Source organism: Grammomys surdaster, unplaced genomic scaffold (assembly GCF_004785775.1).
Source record: "Grammomys surdaster isolate TR1022 unplaced genomic scaffold, NIH_TR_1.0 135, whole genome shotgun sequence".
Taxonomy (NCBI): Eukaryota; Metazoa; Chordata; class Mammalia; order Rodentia; family Muridae; genus Grammomys; species Grammomys surdaster.
In genome coordinates, this window is record NW_021604593.1 from 2366824 (window position 1) to 2384158 (window position 17335).

General features: G+C 50.6%; 1 protein-coding gene and 1 long non-coding RNA gene across 2 annotated transcripts; one reads left to right on the forward strand and one right to left on the reverse strand.

Annotated features, from left to right (window-relative positions):
* Positions 1–4931: 4931 nt before the first annotated feature.
* On the reverse strand, positions 4932–8717 carry Egr1 (early growth response 1). The gene is made up of 2 exons (XM_028762718.1): positions 8138–8717; positions 4932–7462 (listed from the first exon to the last, which is right to left on the reverse strand). The coding sequence occupies exons 1-2, from the start codon at positions 8436–8438 to the stop codon at positions 6159–6161; spliced, it is 1605 nt and encodes a 534-aa protein (XP_028618551.1). The 5' UTR covers positions 8439–8717; the 3' UTR covers positions 4932–6158.
* A 1304-nt stretch (positions 8718–10021) lies between these two features.
* LOC114617234 lies at positions 10022–17335 on the forward strand. Its single transcript, XR_003710753.1, has 3 exons — positions 10022–10103; positions 14989–15142; positions 16856–17335. It is a non-coding gene; the product is annotated as an uncharacterized LOC114617234 (long non-coding RNA).

The window sequence follows — 17335 nt, forward strand, 5'->3', positions numbered from 1 at the left end:
TTTGGTATTTTTAGCTTATTGAATTTTTTAAAAGTTCATGTGTTTTGGTTTTCATATTTTGTTGGTTTTTTCCTGTTTTTTTCTTCGTTTGTTTGTTGTTGTTTGCTTTTGGAGATATTAGAGAAAGTCAGAGAAGCCAGGCAGTGGTGGCACATGCCTTTAATCCCAGCACTTGGGAGGCAGAGGAAGGTGGATTTCTGAGTTTGAGGCCAGCCTGGTCTACAGAGTGAGTTCCAGGACAGCCAGGGCTACACAGAGAAACCCTGTCTCGAAAAACCAAAAAAAAAAAAAAAAAAAAGAGAAAGACAGAGAACATGAATTTTGGTGCGTAGGAAATGGAGAAAATCTATGAGGAGTTGGGGGAAAGAGGACTATAATCAAGATACATTACATAAAATTTTTAATAAAATATTAAAAATATACATTTATATATATCACTGTATAAATACATGTGTCATTTATAATTTATCAGTTATACTTTTAAAAAGTTGTCATAAGTTTGTTTGTTTGTTTTTTGAAGTAGGAGTCTGGCTATTTAGCCTTAGTGGCCTGGTCACTATATAAACCAGGCTAGCTTCAAAATCACAGAGATCTGCCTGCCTTTGCCTCCTAAGCGTTGAGATTAAAGTCCATGTACATCCAAGCCTGTCTCAATAGTTCCTAAAAACTCCTTGATGACAGTCAGAGCTACATACCTCATACAAAATAAAACAAAACAAAAACCAGCTTTAGTACTAGCCAGGTGTGGGGGCTCACATCTGTAACCTCAATACCTGGAAAGGTGCGTAAAGAGGACCGCCATGAGTACATGGCCAGCATGGTCTGCATAGTAAAGTCCGGGCTAGCCAGACCTTATCTCAGATAATCAATTACAAAATAAATGGGAAAACTAAGGCCATTGTGATGGTTCAGAGGGTAAAAGTTTGCCATTAAGCCTGACAGCCTGAGTCAGCCCCAGAGCCCACAGTAAAAGGAAAAAGTCACCCTTCAAAAATTGTCCTCTGACTATACATCTGCACTCACACACCCACAATCACTAATAACAAATGAACCAAATGTAAAAACAACAACAACAACAACAAAAACCTTGATATAAACTAACAAAATCAAGTCCCCTTAGCGCTGGGGAGAATGAGTCTAATGGAGAGAACCACAAATGGAAACCGAGACAGATCCATCAGGCCTGAGCCATCATCAGAAGTCACGTGATCATCTCACCAAAACTTAATGAAAAAACAAGGCCCTCTTGGGTCCCCTGACTGAGAAAGGGAGACTAGAGGAAAGAAAACAGCTCAGACACGGGCCTGATTTTCTATCTAAGTGCGAACTGTTTTGTGCATTGTTTGCATATATGCCTGTGCAACACACGCGAGCCTGGCCAAAACCTGTGCCTGGTTCCCTGGAATCAGAGTTGTGGTTGGTTGTGGTGTGGTGTGTGAATCATATCAGGGTCCTCTGTGAGAACAAGTGATCTTAACTGCTGAACCATCTCTCTAGTCCCTGAATGCAAAACCCTTACTAGCATTTGTTGCATGAAACTTTTCTGGCAGCGACCTGAACACGTGGCTACTCGCCCACATAGGGCACTGGCGATAGATCAAAGTAACGGTCCTCCGAAGTCCAGTTTGGTGAGCCAATGAGTTCACTGGAGTTATTTGCAGGAATATGGGTAAGGGGTTACTTACAGGAACTTGAATGGCTCAAAGCCTACCCCAGCATGGGTCAGGCTGCATGAGAACTGCGTCTGTGCATCTGTCTGCATGTGTAGGCAGCTGGGTCAGACTGTCCTCTGGTCTCTACTATGACGGGAGCTGGCCTCCTCTTCCTACCTTGTTTACATTTCTATAACCTTCAGGAGGGGCCTTGTGAAGCCTGTGAGCTTGCTTCAGCAGTCTCAAACTTAGGAGGTTTGTTGACTTTCCTGAGTCTGGGACCTCCTTCCTCCCTCCAGGAAGGAATGTTTCAATTGGAGGAAATCACCACACTATGGTATCCAAAGGTTTCTGGATAAAATGTAATCGAATGGTTTTGACATCTGATTCTTTGAGAATCAGTCTCATTGTCCTTAGGACACTGTGGTCTACATTTGCCTACTTCCCCCACCCCCACCTCGTCCCAAACAGTACTAATGTTAGCACAGCACGAAGCTAGGAGATCGCTCAGGCTGGGGATGGGGACCTGCCAGAAAATATACACCCTATGCTATTCTGACCTGGCTCCATTTCTCCTGTGAGTCAGGAGAGGTAGAAGGAAGTTCACCGGGAAAAAACTGAACGTGACAGGGAGGCCAAGTTCTTTTCTTTTGAGTGAACCTTCTAAATGCACATTCCTGAAAGTCAAGAGAAAAAGACCTACTGAGTGAGAACTTCAAGGGAGCCAGCCAGCACTGGGGAGGCAGGGGCAGATGGATTTCTTTGAGTTCAAGGCCAGCCTGGTCTACAGACTGAGTTCTAGGACAGCCAGAGAAACCCTGTCTTGAAATAGCTAGCTCTGCCAAAAAAGGAAAACAACCTAGGGAACTCTCACAGGGCCTGGGTGTTTTACCTCAGATCTACATCGGTTTTTCTCCCTTTCCTCGTTTTTTCCATGCTGTGGTTTTGGTCTTTCTCTTATTTCTGAGATGCTAAACAGTGTCCCAGGTAGCAATCCATTGTTCAACACTTTCCAAATGTCAGCTTTTACTATGGTCACAGCTTTTCATCAGCACTGTCCTGAGCCTTGGTTGCAGATGTCCTTCCTAGGAGCCAGAGATGAAATTAACACTGCTTAATTGGCCTCCTCTTGGCCTCCTCTTGGCTGCTTCTTCTGGAACCCAGATTTTGTGCATGTTATGAAAGAGCCCTGTGGAAGAACTACATCCTCAGACCCTGCCAACACACCTATATTCTTGGTCTATAAAACAGGGCAATTTTTTGAGTGGTGCCCTATTCCAATCATGCAAAAGAACTTGAGTTTGGAGTGTTAGAATCTAATAAAGCCTTGATGCCAAGATGGGTAAAAATTGGCTAGCAACCTTGGCAGAATTTCTCAGCCAGCCATCTGCCTAGGAATGACCTTGTTATCAAGGCCAATACCAAAAGCCACCCCGGATGCAAGACAGCAATGGGACTCTCTGGGAAACAAGGCTGGTTATTTCACCCTAGACCCCTCACACTGCACTGTAAAGGAACTGTCTTTGCTTCTTCCTTCCTACCCAATTGGGACTTCCGTTCCACTTTGTTTCTTGGGAATTTGGGGTGAGGAAGGCTAAGGAATGCATAGCAGGCACAGACTTGTGCTCCTGAGCACAGAGGGAGATGGAGAAGGATAGGCGGGGCTAGGAAGAGGTCTGCCAACACAAATGTCCTATGGGGACTTGGCAGTTTTGCCAGGAGGTTGGCAGGGATGTGCCCTTGTCTAAAGAAGGTACCTGGTTCCCCTGCTCAGGGCTGAGGAATCTGGAGTCATGGGAAAGGGCAGGGAAGGTATAGAATTCGAAAGAACTAGGCTGATGCCCAGGGACTACTGGAATTTCCCAAGACAGAGGAGGCAAGAGTTGAGAACCGGGGCTGGAGAGATGGCTCAGTGGTTAAGAGCACTGACTACTCTTCCAGAGGTCCTGAGTTCAATTCCCAGAAACCACATGGTGGCTCACAACTATCTGTAATGGGATCTGATGCCTTCTTCTTGTGTGTCTGAAAACAGCGACAGTATACTCAAATACATAAAAAATAAATAAATAAATCTTTAAAAAAAAAGAGTTGAGAACCTGAAGGGCCCTCACAGGAAAAGGGGTAGGTGGAGGTGAATTTACCCCAACTCTATTCAGTTTCTGATGACCATGCTGGGTAGAAGGGATACTCTGATGTCTGGGGTCAAAGGTGAATAGGGAGCCAAGCCTTGAGAATCCCAGCCTACCAAATTCACTGTACCATCAGCCCACAGGTTGTGGGTATCTGATCAGTTCACAGAAGACTTAAGACACATTAGGGCAGTAGGAAGCACTTGTGCAATACTCCATTCTAGCAACACACCAAGCTACTGGCCGTCACCTTCCCTATCTCAGCGTCACACAGCCACTGAGGTCCACCCCCTACTTAGGCTTCTCTGATTTTTTTCACTTTCTCTAAGGCCCCAGCTGGATTGGACAACCGTCTGTGTGCTTCCGAGATCGAGCCACATGCCTGCCCTTGTGTGACATACCATTGTGTTGTCATTTTTGGCTCAACATCTCCATCTCTCCAACCATCTGTAATCCTGGAACAGGAAGTGTTCTTGCTCTGTCATGGCCAGGTCAAAGGCTCTCACTGAGGAGACAGATGCTCACATACCTGCAAAGATCACTCCAGCAGTGAGTAGACCCTTAGGCACCAGGGTCAAGAGAACCTTATACTGTGCACCTCGAACCCATCGGGAACACTTTGCCACCCTCCTACCCACTCTGCCCTGTCTCCCAGGAAGCTGCCAAGAATGGTCATTCCAACTGGCAGAGGGGTGAGCTTTCCTTCCTGGAAGGATTCTTGGCTAGACAACTAGCCCTTGTTTCTAAGTTGCTGGGGACATGCAAGGGGGGAGAAGTTGAGTCAGCCTTAGCCTTCTGTTTCCCAAAGCCTGTGTTGTCTACCTCTTATCTCCCACAAGCACATCTGGCAGAGAGCAGATTTCTCCAATCCTGGGTAGAGATAAGGGGTTGGACTGGCTACAGCCTCTGGCCACATGGCCTCTGGCTCCAACTCATCAACACAAAGCTATAGTTGACTAGCCTGAAGCAGGACAAGGGTAGGCCCAGGCCTGGTATGAAGAGGAAGGCATGCTTAGTATGTGTACGATCAGTTCCCAGAACCAACACACATTTGTAAGGACCCAGGCTGAAAAACACTCCATACCCCATCCCACTCCCCTTTTAGGTAGGAATGGCTACTGCACAGCCCGCCCCCTACCCAGGAGTAACAGCCAGTTACAGTTTCTTTATTTTCCTTTTAATTTTTCTGAAGGATACACACCACATATCCCATGGGCAGTAAAGCGCATTCAATGTGTTTATAAGCCAAACAAGTCACTTTGTTTAAGCAAACACAAGTACAAAGTAAAATAAAACCACAAAATAATGAACTTCATGTTCAGAACATACAAAAATTGCCGCCTACTCAGTAGGTAACTACAACACTCCAACTCCTGAATATATGTATAAATTTACATTTTCAGTTAAAAAAATAGACTTTTGAGAGTTCAGATTTTTGTTTTAAATTTTTTTTCTTCTTACATTCTGGAGAACCAAAGCTCAGCTCAGCCCTCTTCCTCATTTTGCTCTCAAAGCCTCCCCCAAAACATCACTCCTACCCCCTTAAGGCTAGAGGTGAGCATGTCCCTCACAATTGCACATGTCAAGCCATCGGCAAGGCGTGTCACACAAAAGGCACCAAGACGTGAAACTTTTGAAACCAAAGGGACGGGTAAAATTTTTTTTCAAAAATAAAACAAAAACAAAAAACCCCACCAAACAAACCATACTTTGTCACATGTGAGAGTTACAGTCGAGCAGTATTTACAAAAGTAACGGAACAACACTCTGACACATGCTGCAGTTAATACCTAGGACTGCTGCTTCAAAAAAAAAAAAGCTTCAAACCTAATGTCACAGCAGAATCATCACAAAATAGAGGATCACCATTGGTTTGCTTGGCTTTGCTCCCCCCTCCCCCAAAGTGAGGATTTAACTCCAAATAATACAATAGAGTATGCAAATTATCTTCACATCAAGAATACCCCAAGGAAAACAAAATCCATGGCAGACGCTGTACAAAGATACAGGGCAGGGTTCTGAGGGCCCACACCCATTTTTGCCAACTTGATGGTCTAGCGCTGAAGGGAGCAAGGGCCAGGCATATGATGGAGAGGATACTGAAACGATTTATCCAATACCATGCAAATCAAGTCCTTTGGATAGAGGAGAAGAACTGGGACAAGGCTGTTTCAGGCAGCTGAAGTCAAAGGGAACAGGACCGGGGAGGCGGGGATGGTAAGTGAAAGGGCTAATGGCCAACGGACCTTCTACTCGTGACTAGAAGGCCTTGGCTCCAAGATCTTCCATCTGACCTAAGAGGCGGGCTCTGACGGACATCTCTTCCTTCCTGTCCTTTAAGTCTTTCGTGCCCCCTCCCCTTGCTTTCCTATTCCCTTTAGCAAATTTCAATTGTCCTGGGAGAAAAGGTTGCTGTCATGTCTGAAAGCCCCGATGAGGTGCTGAAGGAGTTGCTGCCACCTGCGGACGGGAAGCTGCTAACCTGGGTGGGGAAAGCAGGTGGAACCGAGGCATAGGTGGTGGCCACCGAGGGCGACGGGAAGCCACTGTGCGCAGGAGAAGGGTAGGTAGAGGAGCCGGGAGAGGAGTAAGAGGTGGGCACAGGAGATGGAAATGAGGTGGTGGCAGGGGATGGGTAGGAGGTAGCCACTGGGGACGGGTAGGAAGAGAGAGAAGAGGCAGCCGAAGAGGCCACGACACTTTTGTCTGCTTTCTTGTCCTTCTGTCTTAAGTGGATTTTGGTATGCCTCTTGCGTTCATCACTCCTGGCAAACTTTCTTCCACAAATGTCACAGGCAAAAGGCTTCTCGCCTGTGTGGGTGCGGATGTGGGTGGTAAGGTGGTCACTACGACTGAAGTTACGCATGCAGATTCGACACTGGAAGGGTTTCTGGCCTGTGTGGATGCGGATGTGGCGGGTAAGCTCGTCCGAGCGAGAAAAGCGGCGGTCGCAGGACTCGACAGGGCAAGCATACGGCCGTTCATGGGGGGGTGTCTTGCTGGGCCGGTTGGGGTACTTGCGCATGCGGCTGGGTTTGATGAGTTGGGACTGGTAGGTGGTATTAAGGGCCTTTAAGTCTTGGGAGCCCGACTGAGTAGCGAAGGCTTTAATAGTGGATAGTGGAGTAAGCGAAGGCTGCTGGGTACGGTTCTCCAGACCCTGGAAGGGCTTCTGGTCTGGGGTGCCCAGGCTCAGGTCTCCCTGTTGTTGTGGAAACAGATAGTCAGGGATCATGGGAACCTGGAAACCACCCTTGGTGGCAGGGTAGGCAGGAGGCGGGTACTGCAAGGCTGTGCCTGCCGAGCCGGGAAAGGCCTGGCTTTGGGGCTCAGGAAAAATGTCAGCGTTGGGAGTAGGAAAAGTGGGCGCAGCTGAGTAAATGGGACTGCTGTCGTTGGATGGCACGGCACAGCTCAGGGGTGGGCTCTGGGAGGCAGAGGAAGACGATGAAGCAGCTGGAGAAGGCGCTGAGGATGAAGAGGTCGGAGGGTTGGTCATGCTCACGAGGCCACTAACTAGGCTGAAAAGGGGTTCAGGCCACAACGTGTTGCCACTGTTGGGTGCAGGCTCCAGGGAGAAGCGGCCAGTATAGGTGATGGGAGGCAACCGAGTAGTTTGGCTGGGATAACTCGTCTCCACCATCGCCTTCTCATTATTCAGAGCGATGTCAGAAAAGGACTCTGGTAGGAAAGAGAACAGAGAGGCCTGGTTACTGGACAGCAATCACTGGACGATGAGAACCGAAGCGGCCAGGCAAGAGGTCGCCCGGCTACCACTGACTCTGGATGTGGTTAATAATTGATAGCAGCAGATTGCAATGTTCCTGGACCTGCTCCAGTGGCAGAGCCCATTTCAACAGCTGACGCAAACAGAGAATCCCCCCTCTACTGCGGCTCCGGGAGCGCTCCGCAGCGAGGCTGCGCGGGCGAGGGAATCCCGCCAGCACCCTAGTGGCCACAGCTAATGCGCGCCCCCTACCCTGGGCGGCGGGTCATCCCTGCTCACAGATTTCAGCCCTTCCTTGGGAACAAGCTGCAAGCAAGGCGGCAGCCCCGCGCGCGCGGGGGAGGGGGCAACCCTGCTCATCAAAACAAACCCTCCCCCCCCCTCCAGCCACCCACGCAGCTTGAGCTCTCTATCCAAAACAAACGGTCTGTCCTCCGCGCACTCGCAAGGATGGAGGGTTGGGGGTGTCCCCAGACATCCCTCTAACACAAGACCCTGGAGCTGTGTAGAATAGAGGGAAATCCCAGTCCCATCCCTAAGGTCTAGATGCAGATCCGTGCAGGAAAGAACTGGACGTTAGGGTCGAAGGGACGAAGGGGGATTCAGCCTCGGCGCAGACCACCCCTTACCTGTGGTCAGGTGCTCATAGGGTTGTTCGCTCGGCTCCCCTTGAGGATTGAAGGCGCTGCTGCCGCTGTTGCTGCCGCCCCCACCACCGCCCCCGCTGCTGCTGCTACTGCTGCTGCTATTGCCGCCGCTGCCCTCTGGGGTTCCGGCAGCACCGAGGAACTGGGGAGCCCCGTTGCTCAGCAGCATCATCTCCTCCAGTTTGGGGTAGTTGTCCATGGTGGGTGAGTGAGGAAAGGAGCCGAACGGGTCAGAGATCTGCAGCGGAGACATCAACTGCATCTCGGCCTTGGCCGCTGCCATCCCGGACGAGCGAGCTGGAGAGCTGATGTTGGGTGGTGGGCACAGCCTGAGGCCGAAGCTACTGAGGGCACACTCGCCGGGGGTTGGCCGGGTTACATGCGGGATGCAGGGGCACACTGCGGGGAGTGTAGGTGGGCCCCCAGGCTGGCGGTGGCCGCGGCCCGTGGTGGACGCAGGGCTGCCGCGGAGGCTGGGGCAGGGGCCGATCTTGCGGCGGCGGAAGACGGCGGCGGCGGCGGCGAATCGCGGCAGCGGCTCCCCAAGTTCTGCGCGCTGGGATCTCTCGCGACTCCCCGAATCGGCCTCTATTTCAAGGGTCTGGAACAACACGGGCCCGCCTCCGCCGTGACGTACATGGCCATATATGGAAAGCAGGAAGCCCTAATATGGAAGGACCGGCCGGGAGGACCCGGAGTGACGTGAAGCCCTCCCATCCAAGAGCGGTGGGCACCTCCACCCTGCGACCCGCTCCGGCACCTCGAGTGCTCAGACTCCTGGAAAACCTAGTATTGGAACGGCAGCAGTGGCCTCCCGGGCCAGGCGCCTGGAGTTCCCAGCTTGCCCCCGCCCCAACCCCCGCTCGCCCCGCCTCCCAGAGCCGGAAGCGGCAGGGCCATATTGGGCCACTCCATAAAAGGCGCTGCCCAAATAAGGTCTGTTCCGGCGGGGGATCCTTCCTGCTCCTTATATGGCGTTTCCGGGTCGGCGCATTCCCCCACCCTCCCCCTCCTTGGTTCCCAAACGGGAGCCTGAACGCGCGCAGGAGTCGGGGACGCCCGCGTGGGGAGGGCGCCAGGCGCGTAGAGCTGGGCGCGCGCCGGCTCCGACGGCCCCCGGGTGCGAGCTGGGCTGGGGAAGCCCAGGCCCGGCGCGGGGGCGAGGGCGAGTCAGGCCCGGGTTCTACAGCCGTCATCCTGGGCTCACCCGCCCACCTCGGGGACCGTGGGAGCGAGCCTGAGGAGAGGAGGAGCGGCTGGGCGGGCTGGGGCAGAGGCCGCCCAGGAGAGGCGGGGCCCTGACCCGAGCCTCTAATAATGGCAGGGTCACTTTCCAGGTGTCACCCGGGAAAACTCAGGCCAAGACATTTGGCTACTGGTTCTTGGGACACTGCCTAGCAAGCAGTCGGGTGCATACTCGGCCATCAGTCAGTAGGTTGGGGTTTTAGAGCCTGGGGCTCCCAATGCGCCACCCGGAATCGAAAGGCTATTCCCTCCGCGCTGCGGCTGAGGAACCCACCTTTGGGGACCTGGATTGCGGAACCCTGATTGCCCTAGGACAGTCCTGAGTCCCCGCCAGGAGCTGTTGGTTCTTGTGAGAGTTGGGCACGTCCTGACTTTTATCCAGTCCAGCGACTGGTCGGGCGGACTCTGCCCTGTCCTAAAGAGGGGGGCTTTGCTTTGGGCAGTCTGGCGACTCCAGGCTTGCGGTGCCGAGGACGCGATTACGGCTCGGTGCTGCCCTCTGGAGGTCTCTGGAATGGGGGGGCCCCAAGCGCAGCGGGCTCTTCCGTCGCCTCCACGTTCCCCCTCCCGTAGTCTGGGCTGGGCGCGGAGCCAGGCCGGGAGAGCCTTAGACGCAGTGAGGGAGAACTGAGCAAGCGCGGCAGCCTGGGCCTTCCCCGCAGTCCCGAGGGAACCGCCACTGCCAAGGCGCCCAGAATTCAGGGTAACACTTCCTTCACAGAGCCAAGCCAAGGGCAGGGAACGGCGGGGGTCGTGGGGGAGGGGTTGATGGCAGAGCGATCCCTCGGGTCTCCCGGGACCCTGACGTAAGCAGTGAAGCCCTATCTCCAAAGCAACCCAAAGGGAGAAGGGATTCCCGGAAGGAAAGGCTCTTGTTTCCAACTTTGAATCCGAGGAAGGTGCTGTTATTTTAATTTTATTTTTTATGTAAAAAGAAAGCAATTAGTGCTTGTGTGGAAGGAGAGTGAGAGACAGAAGAAGGAAGATCAGAGTCGTCAGGGTTAATGGGGAGGTTACTAGGCTCTCTCTCTCTCTCTCTCTCTCTCTCTCTCTCTCTCTCTCTCTCTCAACACCCCTCTCCACCTTCGCTTTGTTAAAAACAACAACTTAAGGAATCGAGAAATGAACCAGGGTTCTCTTATATTTGAGCTCACAATCCTAAATTCTTTGGTTGTTACTAACTTAGGAGCCATTAATGTGCCTTCCATAGCCGCCCCCCCCCCCCGGGCAGGGCAGGCAGGGCAGGTGCTTCCTGTGTGAGTGCCTATTTTGCTACTCTGCTGCGATTCTCTGACCAAACCTTCTGTGTCTCACCTGCTCTAGTTGTAAACTAAGGCTAATGTTATCTGTTTTCTTTTGAAGGATTGTTTGTTCAGATGGAAATTTACACTGCTTGCTACCCGTGACTCCCAAATGCTGAGCTTGTGTTGCAGACACTAAGCACGGAGTAAACAAACAGGGTGGGGTATTGTTACTTTTGCCCACTCAACCTCACTCAGCCTTCAAGAAAACCCAATGGGGCTGGAAAACTCAGTTGATAGGGAGCTTGGTGAACCTGCCCTGTGTTGGTAATACCAGTATTTAGGAAGTTCAGGTAAGAGGTTCAAGGCTGTCCTTGGCTACTTGGCACTTTTGAAGTCAGCTTGGGCTATATGAGATAGCATCTTTTTGAAAAAGAGAAAAGGAAACAAATAGATTCCAAAACAACAAAAAACTGTGCAGAGAGAAGCATCCCAGTTCTAACACAAAAGGCCAGCCATAATAGCGGGATCAGTATCCCTTTAAAAAAAATCATTATTTTATGGGTATGAGGGTTTTGCCAATGTGTAGGTGGGTGCACCATCTCTGTGCAGTGCCCATGGAGTCTAAAAGCAGGCACCAGATCTCCTGAATCTGTGGTTACAGAAGGTTGTGAGCCTTCCTGTGATTGCTGGGAATCAAACCCAGATCCTCTCCGCAGAGGAGCCTTGCTCTTAACCACTAAGCCGTCTGTCTCTCCAGCCCCTAAGCTGTAGAAAGCTCTTATGGAGCGAATCATGGAACTGGGAAGGCAGCTCAGCTGAGAAGGCAGCTCAGCAAGGGTCCTGTCTTACCTACCTTTAGATCATTTCTTGGACTCTGAAAGAACTGTACTGTGCCTCCCCATCAGGGGTTGGTCTGGTGATGCTATGTATTCAAATGCTAAATTCTTCTGTACCCCAAGATCTGGTTGCCCAAGAGGAACCTAACACCAGCTTTTGTTGGGAAAAAAAATTAAAACTTGTTGCTCCCCAATTTAAAACTGTGATAAATAAAAGTTACTGACAGCCAATTACTGGGTAGAGTAAAGGTAGGCTGGGCTTCAGAGGTGGGGAGAAGGGAGGGGTCTGTAGGTAGGGAACACATGAAAGAGAAGGAGGAAGGAGAAGCAGAGTGTGGCTGGTGGAGTGGGTCCAGCACAGACAACTGATTGGCAGGTGACTTGGGGAGTACAAATAGTTTAGGGATAATTGCCCAGTAATTGTGCTAAAGCCATTCAAATAAACCCATAGGTTTCTGTCTCGATTACTGGGCACTGGCCAGGTCACATTAAGAACAGTTATTAATGTCATATGCACCTCCTCCCGTGAACAGACAAAGAAGTTGTCCCATGAATCTAATGTGAAAGTCTACCTGAGGTATCTGCACGTGTGGGTCTTCTGTGTATCTAGCACCTGTTATTTTTGAAATATTCCTCAGCCAACAATTCCTTCTGAGGAGCTACCATCACTCCTGAGGTTGTGGGGAAGATAACTGCACTCTAAAATCTTAAGTGTAGATCTGTAACCCAGGCCTGGCCATCCATATAGGACCCTCTACACTAGAAGCATTCTGTTTCTTGTAGTGATTACTATAGGATGGGCACATGACCCAAACCAGGCCAATGAAGATTACTTCTGGGACTTTCTCTTCAACTCTTTTTTTTTTTTTTTTTTTTTTTTTTTTGGTTTTTTCGAGACAGGGTTTCTCTGTGTAGCCCTGGCTGTCCTGGAACTCACTCTGTAGACCAGGCTGGCCTCAAACTCAGAAATCCACCTGCCTCTGCCTGCCGAGTGCTGGGATTAAAGGCATGTGCCACCACTGCCCGGCTTCTCTTCAACTCTTAAGAAAGATCCAAAGCCAATGGAACGTGATGCCGGAGTCTGCTTTGCTCTCAGGATTGGTGAGCCTGTTGAGAATGAAGCCAGTGGTAGGAAATCAGAGAAGAGAGATTTCCACACCCAGAGTTGGCTTTTGATTCAGTCTGGGCTCCTTTACACAAGTCAACGGATTCCTGTCTCAGCCTTTTCTGTTATTGGTAACACAAGAGATTCTAATTGGGTTGGGGATTTAGCAGGGGTTGGGGATTTAGCTCAGTGGTAGAGCACTTGCCTAGCAAGCGCAAGGCCCTGGGTTCTAGTCCTCTGCTTGAGAGAGAGAGAGAGAGAGAGAGAGAGAGAGAGAGAGAGAGAGAGAGGAGAGAGAGATTGATTCTAATTAATGCACCCTTCTCAACTGAGTTCCAAGCTTCTGTGAGGAGCTGCTGTGGGTAAGGCCTGTGGTGGAGACCCCCCAGCCCCTCTCAGATGCTTACTGTTAGGTAAAAGTAAGCCTGGATTCTTTTATAAACAAACTAAGAATAAGAAGAAAGCAATCTCTTAGCTACCAAATGTCAGCAGCAGCAGGGGACTTAGGAGGTAAAAGTGTGGAGAGGAGCTTGCACCTTGGTGACTCGCACCTGGCAGAGGTACAGGATTGTCACCATTTCAGGTCACCAGCCTGGGCTACATAACACTGTCTCGAAAAAGCAAAACAAGACTTTAAAAGGAGAAGGAGATTCCAAGGAGTTAGATTGACAGACAATAGGAGGATCTTGGAAGAGGAAGAACATGGAGGACTGTACTTTCTAGTGAGGGTGTGAGAGTCTTCTCTGCCCAGCTGGCAGTTGGGTGGCCTGAAGGGCCCTCATCTAACCAGCTGGTGAAATGACACTGGAGCATGAGAGAACGCCCGGAGTAGAGAGGATCGCAGAGTATTAGAAAGGTTTATTTTACCAAATAAATTTTTTTTCTTTTCTCTTTTCGTTTTTAGGAAGGGTCTCACTGTGTAGTCCATGCTGGCCACAAACTTGTGATCTTCCAGCCCTGCTCATCCTTCTGAGTATTAGCTGAACCCATTATTTAAACAAACAAACAAACAAACAAACAAACATTTGGGCCAGTTTGCTGGTGCACATGGCTAGTCCCAGCACTGAGGAGACAGACAGGAAAGAAGGTCTCCGTGAGTGTGACCAACCTGATCTGCACGCTGAGCTCCAGACCAGCCATAGCAATGGTGAGGTAGAGAAGTAATGATGTAATGATAACCTGCCTCTCTCTCTCTCTCTCTCTCTCTCTCTCTCTCTCTCTCTCTCTCTCTCTCTCCCCTCTCAAAACAATAATAATAATAACAACAACAATAGTAATAAAAAGAGGCTGAGACAGGAAGAGTGCCATGTGTTGCAGGCCAGCCTGGGCTACAGAACTAAGACTGTTTCAAACAGCCGGGCGATGGTGGCAATGCCTTTAATCCCAGCACTTGGGAGGCAGAGGCAGGCGGATTTCTGAGTTCGAGAGTTTGAAGCTAGCCTGGTCTAGAGCGTGAGTTCCAGGACAGCCAGGGCTACACAGAGAAACCCTGTCTAGGGGAAAAAAAAAAAAAGACTATTTCAAAGAAACAAAAAATCCACTCTGCATAGAAGGAGTCTCAGGGTCAGAGTGGGGACCCCAGGAAGAAAGACAACACAGCAAAGACCTCAAGAGGAATGGGTAGGAACACGATTGGTCTAAAACCTCCAGCTAAGACAGAGGCCAAAACTGTACCCAGCTGTATGCCCACTCTAATTCTTTACTTGGTTTCATGATTCACAGACAAAAAAGCCTCTTGACCTTGTCTAGTCTCCTTGGTTTAATCCACTAGAAGGCAGATTCTGCCCAGGAACAGTGAAGAAGGTCTGACATGCACTCTTAGAGAGGGTTGTGTTGCTAGCCCAACATCTCAGCAGCAAGGCTAGGAGCATCTGAGCATCCTCACCCTCAGTGGATCTATTCTATAGCCAGTGGCACACTTCTGTTTGCTGTGATTAGGGGTCAGGGGGACGATGATGACACGGGTGGGGGGGGAATTGGTTCCTCCCAAGGAGCCAAGTCACAATTTGGGTTTGTGAAGACTCTCCAGTGTATACAAACTCAGATGGAGAAATGTCCTGAGGCCTATCAAAAGGCAGACTTCATGGGCCTGCAGGGATGTTGGGCCCCAAAGAATCCTCAGGAATGACCTGAGAGTCTAGGGTCTTGGTGGCCAGGTGACAAATGGCAGAGGCCAGGAGAACCAGGATACTGAGTCTCCACTGGAGAGCAGGTGCAGCAGGCCGTCTTGACTACTAAACCTAAGGCCAGGCGAGCTGCAGCTCTCAGAGGAAAGCAAGCCCCCTTTCCATTGCCACTTCCTCCTCACAGAGCTAGATTGCGTCAGCACCCACATGTGCTGCTCAGGTCGTGGTTTGCCACTTCTGTGGCTAGCCTAGGGCTCAGGAAGTGACTCTCTTTTAGGTTCTGTCTGGGTTGCCCGTCACACTTTCCGATGGCTGAGGGCCCCCAACGGAAACCTAGACAACTTGGCCTGGAATGCTTTTGTGTACAGCTTCGCTCCCACCCATGGAGGACTTTGAGAGATGAGAAGAAGCCTGAAGAGGCCACACATGAGGTGGGAAATAAGTCGGGGACAAATGGGGAGTCATGGGAAAAGACAGGTTCCTGAGAGAGAGGATTATCCTGGTGTGGAGGTGCAAAACCACCCCCTCTTTGAAACCCCTGAGACCTAGGCTAGGTGGGAAGGGCCACGCAGAGTGGTGCTGAGGCCTGGAGCAGATCGAATAGCAGTCTGAGAGGGTCCCTCATGGGCTGGGGTGTAGCTCAGTGGTAGAGAACTTTTCTAGTATGTTTGATGCCCCAAGTTAGATTCCCACCAACACACACACATACACGTGCGCGTACACACACACACACACACACACACACACGATAGGGAATTTGACACTAGGTACATCTTGTCTAAGGTAGTTGTGGTCTGAGCGACGTGAATAAACGTCCTCAGAGCCCTACAGAGAGTTGAGCCAGACTGTGTTAGGTTAGGCTTAAAGTGGAAGCAACGGAGGTATACAGAGTTGGTGGAGGTTCTACAGTCTGTACCTTAAGGAGGTAAAGGGAGGAGGCAGCTGACTATCTAGACAGGCTGTCAGGCTCTTTCTTATCACAGGTTGCTATGCAGAGACTGAAAGAGGCTGCAGTCCTTGGACCTCAGTCCCTCTCTGTACAGCCCTCTCCTGGATATGAATCTGTGAGACACTAGGCTCAGAGGACACCCCATCCTGTGGTGTTCTCTCCCCACCCCCAGCTGCGTGTGCAGCAAAGCCGGCTGCAGAAATCTCTGGAAGCTCCCTGGGCAGGAGAGGGAGGGGGGTTGTTACATAAGAGCCCTAGTGATGAGCAGGAAGTCGAAGCAGCCTTTACATTCAAAAAGCAGCGTTTCCACCCAGCCCAGAAAGGCAGGAATAGAAACGGGCTATTTCTGGCCCCTCACCACCGCCCAGCGCCAGGCTGCTCAGCTTCTCGGTGGGTAAGCTTGCCTTCTGAAGACCTGCCAGGAGGGAGAAGGAGGAACAGGCACCTTCTGGGGTTACCTGATTCAGAACCGTCCTCAGCTACCCCACTCTAACAAACCCGAGAATGCCAAAAAGTGGTAGTGTCAGGGTGCTTGCTTCCTCCGGCTTCCCTTAATCTCTGGGAGATGTCTTTTCCCATGCTCGCCCCCCACCCCCACCCCCAGCACACATTTACTTTGTGACAGGCTTTGGGCTCAGTGCTTCCAAGCGTCTTTCCTCACAATGCCTTCTGAGGTAGGTCTCTGTCTCAGCCTCATTTCATTGATGGGGAACGATGCCCAGAGAGGGCAGGTAACTTGTTCAAGGTCACAGAGCTGGTCAGAGGTAGAACCGGGTTTCTATTCAAAATGGTCCAGCTTCAGAACCCTTTGCCTAAACCTTGGCTTTTATCTGTTCTCTGATGTCCCCAGCTTTCCCTATGCAGTTCTTGGGTAGGTTGGAAATAGGAGACAGACAGACAGACAGACAGACAGACAGGTCAATTCTATTCATGTCATATTTACTGACCAAACATGTCTGCTCTACGATATAAATAAAGCAAAGAGACTCCTCCTATCCTGCTGTTGCTGCTGCACAGCCTGGTGGAGACAGATATGCAAAGGAGCAGTAGTAAGCCGGATGTAGTGGCCCAGGTCTGTGATCCCAGCACTTAGGAGGTCTAGACAGGAGGGTCAGGGGCTCAAGCTCATCCTCAACTACATAGGGAATTTAAGGGTAGTCTGGGAAACTCAAAAATCTGTTTCCCTCCAATCCAGGTGCAGAGGGTCCTCATGGTGGTGCAGTACGCATGCCTTGAAGCTGACATTGGACATCCAGCTGACTTTTGCTGACTCAAAAATTTAAAGGAATGGAAAGAGAAAAGAACAATGGCAGCAGTATGACATCACCTCTCATGGACAGCAGTATGACCTCATCTCTCACGGAGCCCAGTATGACACCTTCTCTCATAGGGAAACACAGCTAGTCCTTGATCTGTCTCCCATCTCCTCACACACACCCCAGCCTGTCAGGGAGTCAAGTCACCATTTATAAAAATCACAAGAAGAGGCAGGATGTGATGACACCCATCCAAAATCCCAGTGCTCGGGAGGCAGAGACCAGAGGGTCAGCCACAAATTGGAGACCAGCTTGATTTACAAAGTGAGACTCTGGCCAGGCACTGGTGACGCACGCCTTTAATCCCAGGACTTGGGAGGCAGAGGCAGGCGGATTTCTGAGTTCGAGGCCAGGCTGGT

Coding starts and splice junctions, on each gene's coding strand:
- Egr1 (XM_028762718.1), bottom strand. CDS start 8,438: ATGGCAGCGGCCAAGGCCGAGATGCAGTTGATGTCTCCGCTGCAGATC. Junction 7,463..8,137: donor CTATGAGCACCTGACCACAG/GTAAGGGGTGGT, acceptor CTTTCCTACCAG/AGTCCTTTTCTGACATCGCT.